At 36.8% G+C, this 26,041-nt stretch overlaps 1 protein-coding gene across 1 annotated transcript; it reads right to left on the bottom strand.

The window, feature by feature from the left end:
- Nucleotides 1–1,104: 1,104 nt before the first annotated feature.
- On the bottom strand, nucleotides 1,105–25,821 carry RFC3 (replication factor C subunit 3). The gene is made up of 9 exons (XM_042951979.1): nucleotides 25,641–25,821; nucleotides 22,956–23,093; nucleotides 19,735–19,802; nucleotides 17,643–17,740; nucleotides 14,228–14,409; nucleotides 13,067–13,203; nucleotides 12,883–12,981; nucleotides 2,952–3,021; nucleotides 1,105–1,406 (listed from the first exon to the last, which is right to left on the bottom strand). The coding sequence occupies exons 1-9, from the start codon at nucleotides 25,725–25,727 to the stop codon at nucleotides 1,215–1,217; spliced, it is 1,071 nt and encodes a 356-aa protein (XP_042807913.1). The 5' UTR covers nucleotides 25,728–25,821; the 3' UTR covers nucleotides 1,105–1,214.
- Between the last annotated feature and the right edge of the window lie 220 nt (nucleotides 25,822–26,041).

Genomic DNA, 26,041 nt, shown 5'->3' with positions numbered 1-26,041 from the left:
TGTTTTTCAAATTAAAAGTCCTAACTCTGCCAAACCTCACTTTCCCAGTTCTTTAGTTATAGTCAATATCCTTCCTAGCATGTAAGTGCCCCAAGGACTGGGACTGCTAACTGGGGCCTAACTAGTACCCCCAAAACAAACAAACACAAAAAGGTCATCTTTCCTGACCTTAACAGTTTCCCATAAGCCTAAAACTGCTACGCGTTTTTGTATGTGTGTAGCTGTGTCCATCAATTAAATACTTCCTGACTGATCACTAACTACTACAAGAAGTCTCCCTATTATCCTCACAGAGGTAATTTAACTTATTGGAACTTAAAATCTTTTATTTCACCCTTGTTGGTTTAGCTTTTGAGTCATGCTTCTGTTGCCCCAAATTAAAGAAACTATTCAAGGCCTGTCCTACAAATCTGTCAAGCAAATTCTTTGTTCCATGAACCAAATATCTAATGAAAAAATGTTCCAAAGGATAGGATCAATGACAGAAAAATACACTTGTTCAAAGAGTAATTTCTATACTAATATACCTTTGCTGTGAAAAACATGATGCATGTTCTTCAACAATCTCAAGTATTCAATGAAAACATTCTTATTTCTTAGTAGCCCACCTAATATGTGAATTACTGAAATAAAATTGGATTTCTATAGTCTCAACAGGAATGGTACCAACAATGTTCTTCACACTCAGGCTATTTTATTTCAAAATTAATCCTTATATTTCCTGAAAAAAAAAAACACAAAAAACCACAATTCTTGACTGAGAGAAAATATGATTAAAGGTAATGACTTGCCAAGCAGAGTTATGTGCCTGTGGCCAAAAATGGTCATTTAGAGGATAGAAAACAACCTCTGCTTTTGTATGTAGTAAATTTCCTCCAACAGATGAGAGAAAGGATGGAAAATGGGAAGACCAACACTGCATAGTTGAATAGCAAATTTTGAAAGTATATTAAACTCTGAAATCATGTTTCTGGACTCTGAAGTTTCTAAGTTGTGTCCTTTCAATAACTTCAACAGTATAAAAGAGCAATTATTTAAGTATAATAATTAATAGTTCACAGAAAAATTACTACCAAAAAAAACCACAAAACACCACAAATAAGGCATGGTTAAGTGAAGTTAGTTTATTTTACCTGCAGCTCTTCCAATATAAAATGGATGTAAATGATGATACTGAGATATATTAGGAAGAATTAAGGATAGCTGTCAAGATGTCAAAACATCATGCCTTCCAATCCATCCTCCATGAACTTCTTATAAAGCGCCATAAATTTGGCTACAAATGCTTCCAAGTGATAAATGGCTTTGCTACCCAGCTGTAGACGATGTTCATAGTAAGCTGCCATCTGGGCCACTTCCCCTTTCAGCTGTCCATCACAATTATGTAAAAGTTCTGAGAGAAGGCCCTGAAAAAAAGATAACCAGTAATTTAAAAAGTAATCATTAAAAAAATAAGCTGAACAAGTTTTATTTCTCATTCAAAAAAGAAGCAAAACCTCAGTATGTTCTTTTTACTTGTGAAATCTCTTTTGTATGTTCTTTTATATGGTAGTTTTCATCCAAAAACAAAAAAACCGCATACCTTTTCCATAATGTAAAATGTGGTAGCTATCAATCATATTCCAAATGCCAAATACTTAATGTATGAGGGTGCAAAGAGAGAAGTAAAAAGATGCTCACTGCAATGTTACTAGTTACAATAATAACGTGTAGCCAACCTAAAGTTCCACCAACAGCATCATATTCAAAAAACTATGATATAGTCCCATAATGAAATTCCATTCATCCACTAGAAAGGATAAAATAAATCCATACTGTCATGAAATATCATCCATGCTACATTATTTAAAAAAAAACAAACAAACCACAGTGCAGAACATTGTGAAGCTTTGTGAAACTATACACACACAGCCATACATATGGGCATATTTCTACGTGACTAGAATACAGGTCTGTTGGAAGTGCTCACCCTTGCAGAAATGGATGGGTAGAACTCACTCTCTTTTATATTTGGCATAATTAGAATTTTTTGTGAGTGTTGCCATATAACTTTAATAAATACAAACAAAACCCCCTGCATTCCCTAACATCTAAATCAGTCAACACACATGGCTTAGACCTACCAGACCAAACCTAAAGCTGTGCCTTACAAAATGTAACAAAGTCTAGACTCTGCCTACTTCTTTAATGTCATTCCCTATGTGCACTAAACCTCACTGTCTGAAATACAGCTGACCCTTAAACAACGTGGGGTTGAACTGTGAGGGTCCACTTTTAAGCACATTTTTTTCAGTAAGTCCAGTAGCATAAATGTATTTTCCTTATGATTTTAATAAGTTTTTTCTCTAGCTTACTTTATTGTAAGAATACAGTATATAACACATCTACATAATGTGTTAATCCAGTGTGTTATCAGTAAGGCCTCTGGACAGCAGTAGACTATTAGTAGTCAACTTTTGGGATAGTTAAAAGTAATACACAGATTTTCAACTATGCAGGAGGTCAGGGTCTTAACTACCACATCGTTCAAAGCTTCAAGGTTTAAAGGTTAACAGTACTTGTTCCCCAACTATTTACACGCTGCCTCTCTTTTAATCTTCCAAGTCTCAGTTTAAACACGCCTTCCTCACAGAAGCCACTGTTGACCTTCCACAGCCCACCTTCCATTATTACCATTTCACCTTCTTACTTCCTTTGTAGCACTTATAACATTCTGAAATCCTTTTGCTTCTTGTTTCCCATTTCACCCCACTAAAATGTATATTTTCTGAAGGCAGGGCCTCCCAGGTCTTCCTCAACACTCCCCTAATGGTATCTGGCACACACAGGAAAGGTTCAATAAATACCTGTTGAATTAATGAGCTGGAGAGAAAGAAATGACAATGTGTCTCAGTACTGCAAAAGTCCAAATTTCATGGTTATAAATGGTTCAGGAACTGAAATCAGATTACCTTCATTATAATTTCAGGAGGAATACAATGAGTTAGAAGCTCATAAAGTCTTCCACGGACTTCAAGAAGCCTATATAAAACAAGATAATTAATACTTTGTAATGAAAATAAGACACAATTTTTTCAAGAACATACTGTGCTGTTTTAGTTTATGAATTAATTCCCATACATTTTGTTAAATGGCTTATCATACTTAAGATACACATTTAAGCTTTTCCTAATTTCAGTTCATGCTTCTAAAAGAAAATGTTCAGAACTCATTTAAAGTCAGACATTTATATTCAGTTATTAATTACATCAAAATACCATGAAAGTGCCAGATAAAAATTAAGACTTCAGGAAGAGTGAGGGTTGACATTATTCACACTGCATTTCAACCTACTTTCATGACATATCAAGTGACAATGTTTATTTTTCCTCCAGATAGATACCTCGGACATCTAGAAAATGGTCATGAAAAGATAAGACAATCACTAGTTAATTATACAAGTAAGAAAAGAGCATACAAGCATGATTCTATGTATCATTACATACTACCTCAAACTGCAAAGTAAAAAAGCAGTATGGCAAGGAAACAAAGCGGTCCTGTCACAGAAAGGCAGTACAATAGGTCATAGGCAAGCACAGAATCAGATTGTCTAAGTGAATATGAATACTCCAACCTCTGAGCTCTTAATTTTCGGCCCTTTTCATAATAGTTCCAGGAAAGAAAGAATACATATGGCATTTTAAAATGGCAAGACGAAAATGACAAGTAAAATTGTAAGTACACACAAAACAACTATCTTTCTCCGTATATATACTTAGTACCCTAAAGGGAAAACATGTTTTAAAGCTTTTAGTAAAATATTAGTAAGATTTAGGAAGATATTAGTAAATATCACAGATGTTCCATATTTAGATCAGAGAAGTGACTCATCAAAGATTTATTTTCTTTTGCAATACTAGAACACTTCCATTCAAAGCAAGTTTTCATCTTTTTTTTTTTTAATTTACAACCAAGTTAGTTACCATACAGTGTAATAATGATTTCAGGAATAGAATTTAGTGATTCATCACTTACATATAACATCAAGTGCTCATCCCAAAAAGTGTCTTCCTTAATGCCTCTTGCCCATTTAGCCCATCCCCCCCCACCCAATACCCCAACAACTTTGTTCTCTGTATGAGTCTCTGATGGTTTGTCTCCCTTGCTCTTTTTGTTATTTTTGCCTCCTTTCTGTTATGTTTACCTGTTTTGCATCTTCCACATGAGTGAAGTCATATATTAAGCTTAGCATAATACAAATGGCAAGATGTCATTCTTTTTGATCCCAAGTAATATTACATTATAGATATATACCACACTTCTTTATCCATTCATCAGTCAATAGACATATGGGCTTTTTCCATACTTTGGCTATTACCACCAGCACTGCTATAAACTTACCACCAGCACAGCACCCCTGTATCCTTCGAGACAGCGCTCCTGTGTCCTTTGGAGAAAGACCTAGTAGTACAATTGCTGGGTCATAGGTAGTTCTATTTTTAATTTTTTGTGGAACCTCCATACTGTTCCTTCAGAGTAACTGCACCAGTTTGCATTCCCACCAGCAGAGCAAAAGGATTCCTCTTTCTCCGCATCTTTGACAACTTCTGTTGTTGCCTGAGTTGTTAATTTTAGACATTCTAACAGGTATGAGGTGGTATCTCATTGTGTGGTTTTGATTTGTACTTCCCTGATGATGAGTGAGGTTGTGCATTTTTTCATGTTATGGGTCTGTTAGCCATCTGGATGTCTTCTGTGAAAAAGTGTCTATTCATGTCTTTTGCTCATTTCTTCACTGGATTATTTGTTTGGTGGGTGTTGATTTCGAGAAGTTCTTTACAGATTTTGGATACTAACCCTTTGTCTGATATATCATTTGAAATATCTTCTCCCATTCCGTCAGTTGTCTTTTAGTTTTGCTAATTGTTTCCTTCACTGTGCAGAAGCTTTTTATCTTAATGAGGTCCCAATAGTTCATTTTTGCTTTTGCTTCCCTTGCCTCCAGAGACATGTCAAGTAAGAAGTTGCTGCAGCCGAGGTCAAAGAGGTTGTTGCCAGCTTTTTCCCCTAGGATTTTGAGGGCTTCCCGTCTTATGTTTAGGTATTTAATCCATTTTGAGTTTATTTTTGCGTATGGTGTAAGAAAGAGGTCCAGGTTCATTCTTCTGCATGTTGCTGTCCAGTTTTCCCAACACCATTTGCTGAAGAGATGGTTTTTTTTTTTCCACTGGATGTTCTTTCCTGCTTTGTCAAAGACCAGTTGGCCATACGTTTGTGTGTCCATTTCTGGGTTCTCTATTCTGTTCCATTGATCTATGTGTCTGTTTTGTGCCAGTACCATACTGTCTTGATGATTACAGCTCTGTAATACAGCTTAAAGTCCAGAATTGTGATGCCTCCAGCTTTGGCTTTCTTTTTCAGAATTGCTTTCACTGTTTGGGGTCTTTTCCGGATCCATACAAATTTTACGATTGTTTGTTCTAGCTCCGTGAAGAATGCTGGTGTTATTCTGATAGGGATGCATTGAATATGTAGACTGCTTTGGGTAGTGTCGACATTTTAACAATATTTGCTCTTCTGATCCATGAGCGTGGAATGTTTTTCCATTTTTTTGTGTCTTCTTCAATTTCTTTCATAAGCTTTCTATAGTTTTCAGTGTATAGGTTTTTCACCTCTTTGGTTAGGTTTATTCCTGAATATTTTATGGTTTTTGGTGCAATTGTAAATGGGATCGTTTCCTTGATTTCACTTTCTGCAGCTTCATTACTGGTGTATAGAAATGAAACTGATTCCTGTACGTTGACTTTATATCCTGACTCTGCTGAATTCATGTTTCAGTTCTAGCAGCTTTTTGGTGGAGTCTTTTGGGTTTTCCAAATAGATTATCATGTCATCTGTGAAAAGTGAAAAGTTTGACTTCCTCCTTGCCATTTTGGGTGCCTTTTATTTCTTTGTATTGTCTAATTGCTGAGGCTAGGACTTCCAACGCTACTCTGAATAAGAGTGGTGACAGTGGACATCCTTGTCACATTCCTGACCTTAGAGGGTACACTCTCAGTTTTTCCCCATAGAGAATATTAGCAGTGGGTCTTTTTGTACATGGCTTTTAGAATCTTGACATATGATCCTTCTATCCCTACTTTCTTGAGGCTTTTTATTAAGGAAGGAAGCTGTATTTTGTCAAATGCTTTCTCTGCATTTGAGAGGATCATGTGGTTCTTATCCTCTCTTTTATTAATGTGATGTATCACATTGATTTGCAGATATTGAACCAGCCCTGTATCCCTGAAAGAAATTCCACTTGATCATGAAGAATTCTTTTAATATATTAGTGGATCCAGTTTGCTAGTATCTTGTTGAGAATTTTTGTACCCATGTTCATCAGGGAAATTGGTCTATAGTTCTCCTTTTTAGTGGGGTCTTTGTCTGGTTTTGGAATCAAAGTAATGCTGGCCTCGTTGAATGAGTTTATAAGTTATCCTTCCATTTCTATTTTTTGGAACAGCTTCAAAAGAACAGGTGTTAACCCTTCTTTAAACGTTTGGTAGAATTACCCTGGAAAGCCATCCAGCCCTGGACTTTTGTTTGTTGGGAGATTTTTTTGATTACTGATTCAATTTCTTCCAGATTTGTCCATTTCTTCCAGATTGCCCTATTGGCATATAATTACTCATAATATTCTCTAATTATTATTTGTATTTCTGCAATGTTGGCTGTGATTTTTCCTCTTTCATTCGTGATTTTTATTTGGGTCCTTTCCTTTTTCTTTTTGATCAAACTAGCTAGGGATTTATCAATTTTCTTAATTATTTCAAAGAACCAGTTCCTGCTTTCATTGATCTGTTCTGCTTTTTTGATTTCAACAGCACTGACTTCAGCTCTAATGATTATTTCCTGTCTTCTGCTGGTTTGGGACTTATTTGCTGTTCCTTTTCCAGCTGTTTTAGGTGTAAGGTTAGGTTGTGTACTTGAGACCTTTCTTCCTTCTTTAGGAAGACCCGAATTGCTATATACTTCCCCCTTATGACTGCCTTGGCTGCATCCCAGAGGTTTTAGGCTGTCATGTTTTCATTTTCACTGGCATCCGTGCATTTTTTAATTTCCTCTTTAATTTCTTGGTTAACCCATTTAGTCATTAATAGGGTGTTCTTTAATCTCTAAGTATTCATGATCTTTCCAAATTTTTTCTTGTGGTTGATTTCAAGTTTCATAGCATTGTGGTCTGAAACTATGCAAGGTATACTCATGATCTTTTTGTATTTGTTGAGGGATGATTTGTGACCCAGTGTGTGATCTATTCTGAGAATGTTCCATGGGCACTAGAGAAAATGTGTATTCTGCTGTTTTAGGATGAAATGATCTGAATACACCTGTGAAGTCCATCTAGTCCAGTGTTTCACTCAAAGCCATTGTTTCTTTGATTTTCTGCTTAGATGAAATGTCCATCGCTGTAAGAAGGGTATGGAAGTCCCGTATTATAATGGTTATTATCATCAATGAGTTTATGTTTTGATTAATTGATTTATATATTTGGGTGCTTCCACGTTGGGGGCATAAATATCTACAATTGTTAGATCTCTTTGGTGGACAGACCCCTTAATTATGATATAATGCCCTTCTGAATAATAATGCCCTCTTGTTACTGTCTTTATTTTAAAACCTAGTTTACTTGATATAACTATGGCTACATCAGCCTTCTTTTAGCCACAAACAGCATGATAGACAGTTCTCCAACCCCTTACTTTCAATCTGTAGATGTCTTAGGTCTAAAATGGGTCTCTTATAAGCAGCATATAGATGAGTCTTGTTTTCTTATCCATTCTGATACCCTACGTCTTCTCATTGGAGCATTTAGTCCACTGACATTTAGAGTGAGTACTGAAAGATATTAATTTAGTGCTGTTGTATTGCCTGTAGAGTTGGGTGTTTCTAGTGATGTTCTCTGGTCCTTTCTAGTCTTTGTTGCTTTTGGTCTTTTTTGTCTTGTTTCATCTTTTCTCCACTCAGAGTCCCCCCCTTAAAATTTCTTGCAAGGCTGGTTTAGTGGCCACGAACTCCTTTGGTTTCTGTTTGTCTGGGAAACTATCTCTCCTTGTAATTTGAATGACAGCCTTGCTGGTTAAAGAATTCTTGGCTGCTTATTTTTCCAGTTCAGCACACTGAATATATCCTGTCACTCCTTTCTGGCCCACCAAGTTACTGTGGATAAATCTGCTGTGAACCCGATCTGTCTTCCTTTATAGGTTAAGGACTCTTTTTTCCCTTGCTGCTTTCATAATTCTTTCCTTGTCTGCGTATTTTGTGAATTTGACTATGAAATGCCTTGGTGATGGTCGGTTTTTGTTCAATCTAATAGGAGTTCTCTGTGCTTCTTAGATTTGGATGTGTCTTTCCCCAGATTAGGAAAGTTTTCTACTATAATTTGCTCACATTAAACTTCTGCCCCTTTTTCTCTCTCTTCATCATCTAGGACTACTAAGATTTGGACATTATCTCTTTTTTAATAAGTCACTGAGTTCTCTAAGTCTTATATTGTTTCCTGTAGAACTGAAACTATGAAGCACTCTATAGTCCATACACTAAGCAGGTAGACAGACCTGTGTTGGACTTTTAGGGGATGTGCCTGGAGGGCACAGCTGGGCAGGGCTTGGTGAAAAGGCTCTGTTCTCCACTAGGTGGTGCTGCTTAGCTTACTGAGCTGGATCAGTGTGATCTGCGCATACCGTTATGCATGTATGCGGGGGAGTTGGAAATGGCTTCACCCAGCTTTCTAGCCTGACAAAGGAACTTTGTGCTCTCACCAACCCACAATCAAGCACCTCTCCTTTGTCTTCGGCTTCCATCCACTCCCCACCTCCACCTTGTCCATGTCCAACCCATCAGCCTACCAGGCAGCATCTCCCTCCAGAGTTTTATCTCAGATGGGGTTGTGTTTCAAAACTCCACACTTCATAGACCCCTGCAGCTTAGACCCCTGCTGTCTCTCTGGGGGAGGCGCTCGCTGAGCAATGGCTGGGTGGTGAATTACCCCCAGAAAATGTTTGTGCAATCGCACAGTGGTAGAAGTTCAGAGATTACGGCAAATCCCAACACAGAGCCAGTGCCTGGTTTCAACACGCTCAGGTGTCTTTGTCTCAATAGCAGCAAATGTGGCTGCTCTCAGGGGTCCGCTGGGACCACTGCCTGTGGAGAGGCCATACGGCCTCTACCAAATGTTTTCCAAGAAGGGGAACCGTTTCTCCCTGTGTGGCACATGGACCCGTCAGACCCCGCTGCCTGCTCCTGCAGATTTGCCCTTTTTCCTCTCCAGAGCACCACCAGGCATTGAGCTCCAGAATTTCCAACTCTGTGCTCCACAGAGCACAGAGGATTTATAGAATCCTAATGGTATTGAGACCCTCTTCTTCCTTTCTGTCACTGGTTTTAGGGACCAGATTTCTTATTCAGTCACTTGTTAGTGTTTTCACTCTTTCTCTCTCTCCAGCTACTTTCAGGAGAGTGCTTTTCCTGCACTCTCCACCCCTCTTTCCTCTCTCCACAAAAACAGCTCCCTATCCTCTGTGGCTATTCTCTCCCCCAGCTCACTTCTCCACACAGTGTACCTGCCGAGTTCTAGGACTCAAGTTATGCATATTGTTGTGTTAATCCTCAGATCAATTTCCTAGGCATGCAAAATAGTTTGGTGCTGATATAGCTGCATTTCAGAGATAAGACAAACAGAACTTCCATGGTGCTTCGCCATCTTGCCTCATCCCCTCATCAAAGATTTCTTAAAAGTAGAAGTTCAGACTCTTCTCCAGAGAGCCCAAGTGTATGAAGTTGTATCACAATAAAATAAAGTGGGAAAAAAACCCAGCATCTTTTGAACATCTGCTATGTGCAAGACACTGTAACAAATTATTTTACTTAAGTCCTCACACTAGCTCTGAGTGGGGGCATTATCTCCATTTTTTTAGATGAGAAAAAAAAAAAAAGGCTGATAGTTTAAGTAACCTCACAAAGTTGACTACAGAAGAACCATGAATTAAGAACAGATCTGCCTTACTCTCAAATCCATACCCTTCCAATGTTTGCCAAAGTATTTAACTCTTTCCTCTGTATGAGCCTGACTGCAGTATGCTATTTATACCTCACAACACCATTCTTTTACCTAAAAGAGAGGTTAGGCTTTCATTTAAACTCATGTCACTGAGGCAGAATTTTAATTCAAGTCTGATTCCAAAGGCCTTGATCCTTCTTGGACAGGATAGTATTATCTTTAAAAAAAAAAAAAAAAAAAAAAAAAAAAAAAAGCAGGGGTGCCTGGGTGGCTCAGTCGGTTAAGCATCCAACTTCTTGGTTTCTAGTTTAGGTTCAGGTCATGATCTCACAGTTCATGGGTTCAAGCCCCACATCAGGCTCTGCACTGACAGTGTGGAGCCTGCTTGGGATTCTCTCTCTCTGCCTTCTCTCTCTCTCTCAAAAATAAATAAGTAAACATGAAAAAAAAAAAAAAAAAAAGTAACCCTGATTATTAAAGAGTTAAGAAACAGATACAAATGACAGATGGTATTAAACCATTTTAGGGAATCTATACACCCAACCTGACATCAACAGTTGCATGCTCTATCAACAGAGTCAGCCAGGCACCCCAAAATTATTCTAATAATTATGCATATCATTTATTTCTAAAAAGTTAATTCAGGATGTTTTCCTCTACAACTGTTCTATGCTGTGTGCATTGTGTGCATGTTACATGCATCTTGTCTTAGTCTGAGTTCATTTCTAATATAACTTAGTTTCTTAAAAATGAATATATTCTACAATTTCTTTGTGTCATTATTTCTTGGGGATTGCAAGTGCTAAAGAGTACAAATTCTTCTGTCAGAGAAACATGGTATTATTGAACTGTCTCTGATTCTTAACTGAATGTCTACAAGTAAGCAATAATCTCCCAAAACAGTTTTCTTACCTATAAAATAAAGATAATAATAATACTTTTCCACGTAGGACTGCTCTATGAATTAAATGAGATGTCACAGTGTAAGAACATTAATAATTGCTCACTAAAATTAGCTGCTATCAAACTAGAAAACTATGACTCTTCTAAAATAAATCAAATAAGAATCAAGACTGTAAATATCACAGCAAGTCTAATGGGTCAAAAATAAGAAACAATTATTTGGTACTGTGTGGGCCAATAATCAGAATGATACCAGCCCTCCTAGTATTTCTGGTCAACCTGAAAGCTTTGAAATTCAAATTTCTTTTTTGTAGCAAAACGAAATCAATTCCTACAACTGTTAGTCTAATCAGGAAATAACAACACCTCTTTTTAAAAAAGTATATTTGTGAGCTGCCCAAACTTGTTTGGAAAATTGAAAGAGATAGCAGCTGCTAGAAGAATTAAGCAAAGCAACGATCAACTAAAGTCTTACGAACAAACTAGTAATTATCAAATACTACAACATCTGTACCTAGCTCTCCTAAAATTAGGAAAGTTCTACAACTGCTCCTACCAAGTTTTCGTCTTTAAAATCAGAAAACAAGAAAGTCATCTTCAATGCAGAAATATTTTACAAAAGTAAAAGTCTCCTAAAACATGTTTTGCATTTTATCTCTTTTAAGGCTGAGATTACTTCACTGCTTAGCAACATTTTACAAAATGGAATGCACACTTTTTCCTAAAGTAAAGTTTTCTCTTCTGAAGAGACTACTTACAATGTTTGGCACTTCTTAAAAACTATTAAATTCTTCCATTAAAATAAATGAATTATAGGAATTCAAAGCAAACCCTGATGAAATACTAAGAACCCATTATGTATGACTATCCACAAATCTACATGGTGGCCAAAGAGTACATGTTATAATCCTTTTGAAGAATCTTTACAAAAATTAGAATTCATCAAATATATCACCCAAGAGGAGAAACAAGGTATATTTTTCTCACGATTATTTTCACATGAACCAACGAAGCTTAAACTTTAGCAGATGAACACAGTCCAGTGTGTTTCTTAAAGCAATCAACTACCCTCTCTTAAGTCCAGAGATGGTTTCTCAGGTCTGACAGGCATTAAGAATAGGAGACTACATGTCAACAAGCCTTAAAAACCTCTGGGCCTTAAAACTGCCACTCCTGATTTGGAGAAAAGTAGATGGCCCTTCTCAAAGTTGTCATAAATCAAACAATTAATGGCTGACATATTTTCAGTATGAGCCACTACTGAATAATAGACCCACAGAAGTAAATGAAAACAACTGTTCAACAAATATGTTATAAAACACTTCCTAAACACTGGTGGCATATACACAATATTGTTAACAGAGCTTATCATCATACTTGAGCACAGAGTTCATGTATGTTCTCAAACCATTATCACACAATCTTTTTTGCTCTTCATAGCAAAGGAACAAGTATTCCCGGCAGAGTAATAACAACATCTTCATTATAAAAATGAAAAAGTTAAAACTCGTTAAAATGAAGTTACCTGCTCAAGAGCATAAAAATCAGTAGAGGTATGATTCATAGCCTGGTATCTTTCTAAGATATGATGCATCAATTACAATTATAATATTATTCTTTTCAATATTAGAAAATTAAGCACATTGAGTTATAAATTAAGTCATCTGAGATTCTGAAAGGAAAACTAAAACTTCCAAGATTTGTTTTAATTTATATGTAAGTTCCATATGCAAATGTCAATAGCTTAATAAAAGCCACATTACTACATACCACCTATTCTGAACCACTAAACTTCTAAAATTAAAATCCTATCTTTTCTTTGAAAGTTTAGTATTCATATTCAAGATTTAACTATAATTCTAAATGGCACTGGTGGTAGTATGAAACAGCTAATCCAAAACTCAGACTATCTGTTCTATTTCTATGATCAAACTTTTATGGTCATTTTTGACACTACTTACCTTTGTGGAGTCTGCTGACTGACAATAGCATTAGCAGTCTCCCTCAGATACACCTCCCAATCTGTTTCAGGGATTTCTTGATCTGCAGTAAAAGGATATCTACATGATAAAAAGAGAACACAATAAATTATATGGAAGCCTGTGCCCCAAAATGTTTCCTGTGGTAACTGCCCCTTTCACTCACTGTTGCACTCTGCAGGCTTCACACATAAGTAGGGCTTTTCGAAGATTCCTGCAGGACTTCTCTGCAAGTCTATGAGCCAGTTGTGAAGGAAGATTCAGACCTTCCTTCTTACACACAGTAGATAACACGTGACAAATCTACAAAAAAGACAATTAACAAAAACGGGCAATCTATCAGCACACTGAAGCAATTTCTGTTGATAACACCTTTATAGACCCTTGTTATTTATTTTTGTCGCTCCCAACCCTAACCCACAGGCTCCTTTAGCAGAAAGCCAGGGGTCAGTCAAGTTGTCAGGAAGAGGCAGCAACTGGTCCTGCCAACTACAGAAAGAGCTGGTTTGAGCTCCAAGTCCTGCTAGCCATCTTGGGGGGCTGGGTGTGTGTGTGTGTGGGGGGGGTGCTGTGAAAAAATACACAAGGCCTCAGGTCTTTGACAAGGACACCGATCAATCAGAGGGCTGCCAAGTAGAGTCTCATAGGCTGAATTCTGCATGACTCGGGGGGTATTACTTGCATGCCCTAAGAAGCGAATAGTGCCCACAGGAGTGGTAACCTGGTGGTCCCTTTTAACTATGTTACTCTCAAAATTTTTATAAGTGAAACTTCTAATAAAGTTACTTCACCACTTTGCAACTAACACAAGGTGACATATTATTCCTACTTTGCATAAAATCACCCCAAATCTATTAACAGCAGGAAAGCTGCTTATTGTGAGAAATTTGCATTTTTACTTTGTAAGTGTTAAGAAAAGAAATCTATCTCAAGTCTCCTCCAAAGCCAATTAAATCAGCTTGAGGTAGAATAACTAAATAACTAGAATAACTAAATAACTAGCCCTTAACTAGTTTAGTGAAATTCATACCTACTTAAGGTAAAAAATGACTTAAAAGGAAGAACTTCTTAAATATTGATGGCATATATGCAATATTATTCTTAATAAGAGTTTATAATCATATTTTCTATGTATTGGTGATATCTGGTATTTACTACCATACGTATTCATTTATATATCTACTACAGGTTAGTATCCAGGCCATAGCTGTTCCTGAATCACTAATACATTTCACTATGTTTTTACAAAACAAACATGACAAAGACATACACACAATACTCAGAGAATCTGAAATGAATGACTTCTGAAAAGTTTCACTTGACTTACATCTTCAATGCTGGGAGCAGGCACACGAACCGCCAGGCACCTACTACGAATAGGTGGTATCACTTTAGATGTAGAATTGCAACACAAGATCAATCTGCAAGTGGACATATACTTTTCCATGGTTCTACGCAAAGCATGTTGAGCGTCTTTGGTGAGTTTGTCAACCTCCGTCAGTAATACCACTAGTCAAGGAGAAAGAAAACAAATTTTAACTTGAGAATCTATCTCCTTCTCTTCCTTCTCATTATTTGGAGTGAAATTCTAAATAAGAAATCTGATATACTACTCTTCCCTTTGGCAAGGACATATAAAAGTCTCAGGTATGGTGAGAATAATTTATTTTATTTATTTATTTTTAAGTTTATTTTGAGAGAGAGAGGCAGACTTCATAAATGCAGAAGAAGGGCATAGAGAGAGGGAGAGACTCCCAAGAAGGCTCTGCACTGACGCAGGGCTCAATCCCACAAACTGTGAGATCATGACCTGAGCTGAAATCAAGAATCAGGCGCTAACAGCATGGAATCTACTTGGAATCCTCTCTCCCTCTCCCTCTGCTCCTCCCTTGCTTGTGCTCACTCTCTCAAAATAAAAAAATAAACATTTAAAGAAAAGATGTTAAAAGAAAATTCCAATCACACTTAAGAAACTCTAGGCTAAAATGAAGTTAAAGATGTTACTTTTTTGTAGAATTCACTGCAGTCTTTATTATATTTATATGAACCAAAACTCACCAAGACAGAGAGGTACTAGGCTGTACTTCCCCAAAATATTTTATCTCAGAAGCACATTTCTGGGGAACACTTTAAATCTTATCATGCCTAAGAATATACTTTGGAAAATACTGATGCAAGAAACAGAGCCAAAAAGAATAAAGACAGCTGGTCACATGTACTGTGAGATTCCACCGAGCCATAATAAAGGACTGACTTTAAAGTGTTTCAGGAATACTATGTAGCTAGAACTGAATGTAACTATTTATTGTATTTTTCATCATATTAAAGTTATTTCTAGAAGATGGCAGTGGTAGCAGTATAGATTTGAATCTCTCCCACAAAAGTAGAAAGATTCCAAGACCAAAGACTCATGGACAACATTTATATCAAAACAAAGTGATAGGTTTTACCTAAGAACTCCCTAATATGAGCAAATGAGAACAAACAACTATGTGTGGGAGGGTGGCAAGAATGTACCATGTTTCTGACAGCCTTTGGTACAGAACCCAAATCCAGGTACCTGTAAGAACACACTGTGAAGTATAATGGGACAATTTGAGAACAGCACCCACAGGGTTCAATTTATGGGTTAAAGCAAAGGAACCTGGATACAACAAGGTTTGACAAGAACAGAACACTGAAAACAAAATGAAGCTCCCTTCCAAGACAATCCTTCACAGTGAGGAGAAATTCTAGAGATAGAATCCAAATGGAATAGGACAGGAAAAATAGAAACAAGGAGACTGATCCCAAAATCTAACAAATAGCACCTAACATAAAGTACTACAGACCAAATGATACAAAAATAAGTCCTTGGTAGGCAGAAAACAGCAGCATGTTTTAAAAATTAACACATCATGACCAAGTGAGGTTTACTCTAGAAATAGAGAGCAATTTCACTAGAAGAGCCAATAATATAATCTACTTGACCAACAGAGCTAAAAAGAAAAATCTTAATACCACATTCACGGATGAAGAAACAGCATTTGAAAAAATTTAATACACATTCACATTAGGAACACTCAATAAAATACAAACTGATGCTTACTTTCTTATTTCTTACTATGATCAAATAGATACAGGGACGCCTGAGTGGCTCAGTCGGTTAAGTGTCCAATTCTTGATTTCGGCTCAAGTCATGATCTCTTGGTTCGTGAGTTAGAGCCCTACGTTGGGCTCTGTGCTTACAGTGCGGAGCTGGCTTGGGATCCTTCCTCTTCTCTCTCTGCCCCTCCTCCACTCGAGTATGCGTGTGCACATGCATGAGTGTGCTCTCTCCCTTTCTCTCCCTCTCAAAATTAAATAAATAAGCTTAAAAAAAAATAGATACATCTCAGGCCAAAATCCAGCAACTAAATGGGGAAACCCTAAGGCTCTCCCTCCAAAGTCATGACAAGGATGTCCACTATCTTTCGTACTATTAAACACTATACTGGAGGTATTGGTAAACATAATTAGATAGGAAAGAATGTTGAAAGCCATACAAATTGGAAAGGGAAAAAATTATCTCTATTCAGAGATGATATAAATATATATCTGAAAACTCAAAAGAAACCATGGAAAGGCTATTACAAACAATACAACAATGAATATAGTAAAACATAAAATTAAGATATAAACATCACAGCTATCACATATAACAAAAGTTAGAAAACGTAAGACTCCATTTACAGTAGCAAAAAATAGATAAATGTAAATTTATTCTGAAATACAGTGAACTAAGGAAGATAAAAACCAGCTGAAATATGCATAGGCAATTCACAAAACAGTAAAATGAGCAACAAACAAAAGAAAAAATTATCATACTAACTTAAAGAAAAAACAAACACAATTTATTTTCTCCATTCAAACTGATAAAGGTTAAAAATAATTGACCACAATGGTGATAAATGTCAAGGAATAATGGCACTCCCAAACACTTCAGATGGTAGTATAAATCGACCTTTTGAATGAAGAATTTAGCAAAATGTATCCAAGGCATTAAATTCTGGCATATTATCACAGAATCTTCTATGAGAACGTACACATACATGTGCATACAGGTAATACCGGAAGGTAATGACAAAAATGTTAACAGTAATTGTCTCTGGATGGCAAAATTATACCTGATTTTGTTTAATATTTGATAATAAACATGTAATTTTGGTCCTAGGAACAGTTATGCTTTTTTTTTAAAATGTTTATTTTTGAGAAAGAGAAAGACAGAGTGTGAGCAGGGGAGGGGCAAAGAGAGGAGGAGACACAGAATCTGAAGCAGGCTCCAGGCTCTGAACTGTCAGCACAGAGCCCGACGCGGGGCTCAAACTCATGAACCGCGAAATCATGACCTGAGCCGAAGTCAGACGCTTAACCAACTGAGCCACCCAGGTGCCCCAGAAGAGTTCTGCTTAAATCATGTTATTTCTTATTTTAAATAAAGTGTTTTCATTACTCATCTAGTTCTAAAATAACAAATGAGTGGCATAAATTGTCCTCTTTCCACCAAAATTCAATTCCATTAGGCTACAACCTACCATGAGCAGAGAGATCATGCCTGTCTTACTTTTATGTCCAAAACTAAGAGAGCATTAATGCTCAGTATAGAACAAGTTAATAAATATTCGCTACATAGATGGAATTTATGTTTCCCCACTACATTTTCCCTTATACTCACTATGTACCAGGTCAGTGTTCACCTTAAAAGAAATATGTTTATCACATACCTTTAAAATCTCTTTGAGAGTTTGTTTCAAGTTGCTGTGATTGTGCCACTGTTTTCAACATCTCTTGAATTACTACCCGGTCACTATTTCCAGCATCACTATATAATACAAAAATAATAGTAAATACAGACTTAGGTATTTAGAAAGTATTATCCCTTTAATCTGTTATTATAAGAAAAACATTGAAGATTTTAAGTGGTTAAAATATTAATCAAAATTATTCACACCTAATGACATTCACAAAACTTTCAAAGTGAAATAGTTCAGGGTCATTAAAATAACAATATTCCAATATTCAATTACAATATGATAGATAACACTGAAAACAGTAAACATGTTCTTATATTAAGTCTACTGTTACTTAAAAAAAAGAGCAACAACTGGGGCACCTAGGTGGCTCAGTGGGTTGTGTGTCCAACTTCAGCTCAGGTCATGATCTCACGGTTCACAAGTTCAAGCCCCGTGCTGACAGCTCAGAACCTAGAGCCTGCTGCAGATTGTCTTTCTCTCTCTCTCTCTCTCTCTCTCTGTCCCTCCGCCACTCATGCTCTGTCTCCCTCTCAAAAATAAACATTAAAAAACAAAAAGCAATAACTAATACCTAAGTTTATCAAATACTTTAATACTTCTGTACCAACTATAGTTAGTATCTAGTTACAATTAATTTCTCAATCATCTGTAGTCACTCAAAATGTGAAAATAACTCAAACAAAAATTTAACCTCCATGCCTCTTCTCCACCCAAATAGTAAAGGTCTGAGAGAGAACATGCTTAGACAAGTCTGCTCCCAGCACTAGCATGGAGCTGATTCAGGGTCTTGGCAAGATGATGAGATAAGCAAATGGAATTTAAGATAGTCAGAACTCTGTAAGCTACTGACTTATGATAAGCATTATCTGTCATTTACACCTACATTATTGCTTTAGCACCTAAGTCCTGCACCTCACAAACCAACATAAAGTCACCTAGTTAATTTAGGCTGTCAATTTCAAACACGTGAAAAACAATCAGCTCAACCTCTAATGGACTACTCTTGTCACAGAAGAACTCAAGATGAGAAACAGGGCAAAAAAATCAGCTTTAGTTTATTTTCCCAAATAGCCATTAAATCTTTCTTAATTCACTAATATTGTATCAATATGCCTCAAGTGTCTCTTATGATCATTTCCTAGTCAAGAATCAAAAACATTTCCCTCTGTCTATGAAATTACCATTTTTCCCTACTTTTCTAATCAGACCCTTTCTCACCAGTCATATTTCTCTTAATTTTCTTGGACACATCTAAGGAAAGTAATAATGCCTAAGCTGTTTTGAAAACTATATATAATTATCCATGTAAAGTAACAGTGCCTGTTACTGAATACATATTAGCTTATAACTATATTCCTCCTGCTCCATTCAATCTTGATATAGATGCTCATCCTCATCTCTGTGCCACTGCCCAAAAAGGTTGCCTTTGCCTGAAGATGTCCTTGATTTTCTTCTCCTTCAAGAACATACCAGGCCCCAGACAAAACTGAAGCTTTACTCAACTTTGCTCCCAAGACAATCACTTCTACACTATTAAGCAGGTACTACGCTGCCATGGCATGCGTTTTCAATGTGTCTCCCAACAGGAGCCTAATCTTTGATTAAGTCATGATAAATAATATAGACATTGGTTGGTGGACTATTATAACACACTTTAATCAAGAAACTGAAACAAAGGAGAGGCAAAAAAAAAAAAAAAGATTTGGTAATCCAAAATATATCCTGAAATATTCACTCCAGACATTACAAACTTTTTAGCCATACTTTATCTTGCTATCAGTTCTGCTTGAGCCAAAAGAACAAAAATTTAATGACTATGAAATGTACTTTGTATAAAACACTGAGTTCTATAGAGCAAGAAAACTTAATTATTAAACTTATTTGACTCAGAAGTCAGAGAAAAGGGGAAATGGAAAGGTTCTAGTCTCCCTATTTCACAGTGGGCATCTTTACTTTTACCTATTGCACATATGGTGTTTCCACACATGATTCGATTTCAAGAATGGGTTTAACTCTTAAAAAAAAAAAGAAGAAGACTTGTTTCTATATAGTAGAAACCTACCTGGGATTAACTTCAAGGTGATAATTGCTCGCAATAGTGCTAATTTCAATTTTCTTTTTAGATGGAGTCTGTGGACAAAGAAAATAAATGTTCTGAATGTGTAATTACTGGCTATTTCTCCTCTTTTCTCTGTTTCACTGTTTGTTTTCAAAACAATTTATTCTTAATAAAAAAAACTTCAGATAACCACCAAGAATATTTTAACTTCATTAACCCCATTTTTTTCTCTATGTGCAGATGAAAGTATTTCTATATAAATTGGGTCATATCACACATCCTGTTTTCTACTTTTCCTTCTATCTCCAGAAATCTACAAACCATCTCATTATGAATGATCATCCCTGTAAACAGTCTGCATATGTCCTTGCATAGACTTTTCCATAACACACAAAAATAAACACATAGATATGTATCTATATATATATATATATATATATATATATTTAATATATTTCTATAGTGTTTCTTGTAAAAAAAGTTATAAAAAAAAGAGTCAATCATACCCATTTCTCTGTGTTTTACTTTTCCTAGTTAACAACGCATCTACACAATTCCCCTAAGATACTGGTGTAGGTTAGTTGCATATGACCTATAACGTGGATGTCCCAAAGCCAATCATACTGATGGGCATTTTGCTTCTTGGTTTTTGACATCCCAAACTATCCCACAATTATCATCCTTCTCCATACATCTATCATGTACTGACTTCATTTCTATGCAATAGATTCCCAATAAAGGATTTGCTGGATTGAAGAGGACACATTTTCTAAATTTTTATGTATGTATGTATGTATGTATGTATGTATGTATGTATGTATATATGTATAATCAGCCTATCTCCCCAAAAAAATCTAACAATTCAGTTTTCCACGAGCAACAAATACTCTTGCCCAACATTCCCTTCTGGATATATCATGCCTTTAAGTTCTGCCAATTTGATAACAGACTCACTGCTTCTCTTTATCAAAAATGACAAACATCTTTACACACATTTATATTTCTCTCTTATGACTCTTTTATTCAGTTTTTTACCAAGTTGTCTTTCATTGTCAATTTGTAAAATCTCTTATCTAACACATTCCTTTCAATTATTTTTTGACAATCATTTGTTTTTCCACTGATTCTATGTACATTATATTCTATAATAGGAACATAAATTTCATATACATCCAAGTACATATTTCTTTTTTTCTATCACTTCCTTATTTTTTAAAAACTTTTTTTAACGTCTATTTTTGAGAGAAAGAGACAGAGTGCAAGCAGGGGAGGGTCAGACAGAGAAGGAGACACAGAATCCGAAGCAGGCTCCAGGTTCCGAGCTGTCAGCATGGAGCCCATTACGGCTCGAAGTCACAAACCGTAGGATCATCACCCAAACCAACGTCACTTAACCAACTGAGCCATCCAGGTGCCCCTGCCCCTTCCATGTTTTCTATTAAAAGGTATTCTCGACCTACAGGCTGCTCATATAGTCTAAGAAATTTAGTGCTTCATTGTAACATTTAAGTTTTTAATTCGTCTGGAACTCATCTCTGTAAATTATGAATCATAGGGATTCAACTTTATTTTCTTCAGAGTAGGTAACTAGTTATGCTAGCACATCTTGCTAACTCAGGTTTTTAATACTGATTTGAAATAGATTTTCCATCGTATTTCTGGGCTCTCTAATAAGTTCCACTGATCAAATTCTCTATTCCCATGCCAATATACTATTGTTTTGGTTAAAACAGCCTTACAATATGATTTAATATCTCATAACACAAGTCCCACTTCACAAATCTTTTTTGTATGGTCTCAGAAAGGTATTCTTTCATATGTACTTTCAGATCATTTCATGCAATTAAAAAAACAAGTTGGATTTTAATTCTAATTTCACTGAAATTTATACCATAACTTGGGGAAAACAGATATTTTAAAATATTAAGCCTCCTACCGGAGAACTTGCTGGATCTTTCCATTTGATCTTTTTTTTCCCTTTTATAAGGTATTACCGTTTTTTTCCTACAGATCCCACACCTTTCTTGTTAAATTTGTCCCTGAATATTTTATAAGAGTTCCCACCAGGATGTACCACAAGCCACCTTAAACTCAATGTGTCTAACACAAGCTCATCAATATTAGCTCAAAATCGATTTATCTTCCTAAAGATTCTATTAATAGCACTACTTACCATCCATCCAGTCACTCGGCATTCATTTTTTCAGTGCCTAATATGTACAAGATGCTACACCACGGGCTATGAAGGATATAAAAATGAGTAGGACATGTTCCCTGCATAACCAAAACAAATACAATCTTCTCAAAAAAAAAAAAAAAATGTATGATAAACTATAATGAAGGCAAAACAAAGTAAGTACTAAAAAGTATAAGCTATGGGTTAAAAAAGGAAAAACTAGGGGTGCGTGGGTGGCTCAGTCAGTTAAGCATCAGACTCTTGATTTCGGCTCAGGTCATGATCTCATGATTAATGGCTTCAAGCCCCGTACTGGGATCTGCGCTGACAGTGCAGAGCCTGCTTGGAATTCTCTCTCTCTGCCACTCCCCTGATCGCGCTTTCTTTCTCTCTCAAAATAAACAAATAAGCTTTAAAAAAAAAAAAAACTTCAACAACAACAACAAAAAAGGAAAAACTAATTCTAATGGGGTTGGAGAGGGGCACACCAAGAGAAGGTAATTTCAACTAAATCCCAACCACTGTCTATAAGAAGAGTATGAAAATGCACTGCATGGTACAGGCTGGAAAGCTCAGCCAAGATAAATCATAGGAATTCTCTGAACATCCCAGAGCTTCATGCTTCCTTGTCTAATCAGTCAGCTGTCTAATCTTTACCACGTTGCCTGATTCCACATTTAAAATTTTTCTCAAAATCATTGTTTTTCCAAATCCATTATTGCTCTCAGAATAATGAACTGTAGAGACTTGAGTTCCAGTTTCAGCTGAGGTACTGATTTGCTAGATAATCTAAAATAAATTCCACTGCCTACATTTTACCCCAAATCTCTGGTTGCTCATATTTCCTCTCGAACATAACTGACTTTGTTCTGGTTTTAACAGTTAGGTCTATAAATCAGTAGCTCTCAATCCTGTGCATCTGGGTTATCTGTGAAATTCTTACTTAAATCACACATTGGGCAGCAATGGACAGGGCCATGGGAATATATATGATAGGACTGGAAATCCCTCCTATAAATATTTGGAAGCCTCAAAGCAAAATGCTTACTGTGATGGTCTGATGTTCAATTCTCAATTTTTCCACTCCAACACCATAAAGTTCACGTAGAATACACATAATCCTTGTCTTTTTTCCAGCACCTGATGGTCCATACACTAAGAGATGAGGAAAATCACCACATTGCACCTGGGGGGAGGAAAAAAAAGAGGCATTTTCCCTAGTCAAACAACTGCTCTAGAGAGAATTAAACTACTTTTTTAGGTATCAAATATTTTGTGTCTCCACTTATGAAACTTCAAAAATATGTATGTATGAGCCTATATAGAGACTTTTATATTTATTTATTTTTATTTATTTCCTTTTTTCTGAGAGAGAGACAGAGCACAAGTGGGGGAGGGTCAGAGAGAGAGGGAGACACAGAATCTGAAGCAGGCGCCAGGCTTTCAAAAACTCCTAGAAAACTTTTTAAAATAAAAAACTGATTACTGGACCCCATCCATGAGATTAAGATTCAGTAACTAAGAAATGATGCCTGACTTAGTTTGGGCTATAGTCTCTTTTTTAAGAATTGAATGTATGTGGTTTATTTGAAAAATAAAGGAAAATTTTGTAGGGGAATAAGGAAGCAAAGCAAGGAAAGGAAGGCAGCCAATGAATGCATTATCTGCTTAACCACTCTGGGCATCTGCGGTTTAATCCTGCTGGGGATACTCTTGAAGCCAGTGTAAAAAAAAAACACCACAATAGGGGCACCTGGGTGGCTCAGTCAGTTAAGCGTCTGACTCAGGTCATGATGTCACCGCTCGTGGGTTTGAGCCCACATCAGGCTCTATGCTAACAGCTCAGAGCCTGGAGCCTGCTTAGGATTCTGTGTCTCCCTCTGTCTCAGCCCCTCCCTAGCTCTCTTTCTCTCAAAAATAAACAAACATTGAAAAAAAATTTTTTTTAAAGAAAAAACACAAACACAACGTTAACCCACCCAAGAGGTGGGGAAGCTGGATTACAATACGCTCTCTCTCATCAATCCTTTGATGCAACTTGCTTGGGAAAGTGGTTCAGATTAAGGAAGAGCATCAATTACCAGGCCTTTCAAGTCTGCTTAGGAGTGTCAGCAAAAGAAAGCCTTCAAGAAGCACAGATCCTGGAAGCTGGAAGTCAATCTGTGCGCATTTATAAGTCAAGAGCAACGGGATGGAGTAGGGCACTGACAGTGCTGCAACAGAGTACAAGACTGTGCTTTTAAAAAACTTCCCAGGTGACCCTGGTGATCAGTCACGTTTGGGAGTCAGTGCTATGAAGGCTAAAAAAACAAAACAAAACACTGAGAACACAGGTCTTAACCTCAGGGGCATAAAATCTTGTGACAGAAGTTTCTAAGTAAGCATTATAGAAAAAAATGAAATAAGTATCTTAACAGAAAAGCTTATTGGGGTGAATTTTAATACTTTGGAAACTCATCTATGTCTGGCACTGAAAAAAAAAGTATCAAGGAAAAGAACTATTCACCTGATACAGTGCCTGGAAAATAGCAGGTGCTTCACAAATACCTGTTGCCTTTGCTTTTTAAACTCCATCTAGCCAAAAATTAAGGGTATGCTTTAAATGTTCCAGTTTTACTAAATTGTAGATTCAACAGTAAAACAGTTGAACAGTTTTTAAAAGCAAATCTATAGACATCCGACAGCAGTATATTAAATTTCTGTCCAAAATATTTACTCCAAATTCTGTATAACAAAAAGACAGCCATAGAAAATAAAAGGTGTCGTTTGCCTAAGAAAATCAAAGTGAAAGCTATGGTGAGAAAATGCAATTTGTCTAGAAATGGAAGTATAGAGCTGTATACAGCTATAATAGAGCTTAAACTACCATAATACCAATAATTTAAAAAAAGGAAAAAAAAAAAACCTTCAATCTCACAACACTATCAACTTTTCCAATGACTCTGAATAAGGATAGAGTTCTTTTTTTCCCATTATTTCTCATTTTTTTAAGTACTTACCAAATAGTACCTGTAACAGAAAAAAGGTGGGTACTGAAGAACCTGAGAGCTGAGCAAAACACTTCCATTAGCATATGGTACTACTTGGTTCTAAAAAGGAGTGAATAAATAGCTTACACAGACACTAGATTTTTCTCAAGACCCTTCTCCCCTCTCCATTTCCTAAAATATTCAGTTTGCTTCTCAGAAAACATTGCCATTAGACACTTATACCAACTACGACACGAAAATACACATCAGGATGGAGAAAAGAAAAAAAATCTTCTATTAGGAATTACACTCAAGGACGATCTAATACAACCTTTTAAAATTAGAAATGACCTCTGAAGTTAATAAATAAAACACCCTCCTTTTTATAAATAAGGGAAATGACACCAAGAAATTTTAAGTTACCCTGTTAAAAAGTAAAGTCAGATGATGTCACTTCTCTGCCCTAAACCTTCCATTGCTTCCAATCTCACCCTATAAGAATTTACTGGATCTGCACCTCCCCCCGCCCCTCCCTCTGCCCACTATTGTCCAGCTACACTGGCCTTCTTGAGGTTCCTAGAATAGGTCGGACACACTCCTGCCTCAAGGAATTTGCATTTGCTTTTTGCAAGTGCACTCTTCCCTCATGTTCCTCTATTTCAATGCTTTCTCACTTCAGGGCCTACCACTCCTTAGGGGCTTGAAACTCCCGAGATGGGGGCCTACCCTCTCCCCGCTCTCCCTGCCCCGTTACGCGGACTCACCAGGTTGCGCAGCTGGGCCGCCTGCTCCTTGTGATAGTCCAGCCGTCCCAAAGAGCAGGGACGGTACTTGTCCACCCAGAGGCTCATGCCAGCTCGAATTCCCGGGGTCGGCCGCTTGAAAATCCCGCGCGCGGGCGCTCTCTCGGTCCGCACGCAGAGAGAAGTCTCCCGCGAACTCCAAATCTCGCGACGTCACTTCCGGTCCTGGTCGCTTACGCGACCAAAGAACTAAAGACTACGGAAGCTGGGTCGGGACAGTACTAGCCGCAGTGTTGGTGCCGTCTGGTCAATGATGTTCATTGTCTTATTAATCATTTTTTTTTGTGTTGTTCTTACCCTCTATGACAGTCCAAAAATTACCAAACAGAATTGGAAATTCGGCTCCGGGCTTCAAATACAGA

This window comes from Panthera leo, chromosome A1, assembly GCF_018350215.1.
Source record: "Panthera leo isolate Ple1 chromosome A1, P.leo_Ple1_pat1.1, whole genome shotgun sequence".
NCBI lineage: Eukaryota > Metazoa > Chordata > Mammalia > Carnivora > Felidae > Panthera > Panthera leo.
Note: the sequence above shows the minus strand (reverse complement) of the source record. Positions and strands in the feature narration are given on the sequence as shown.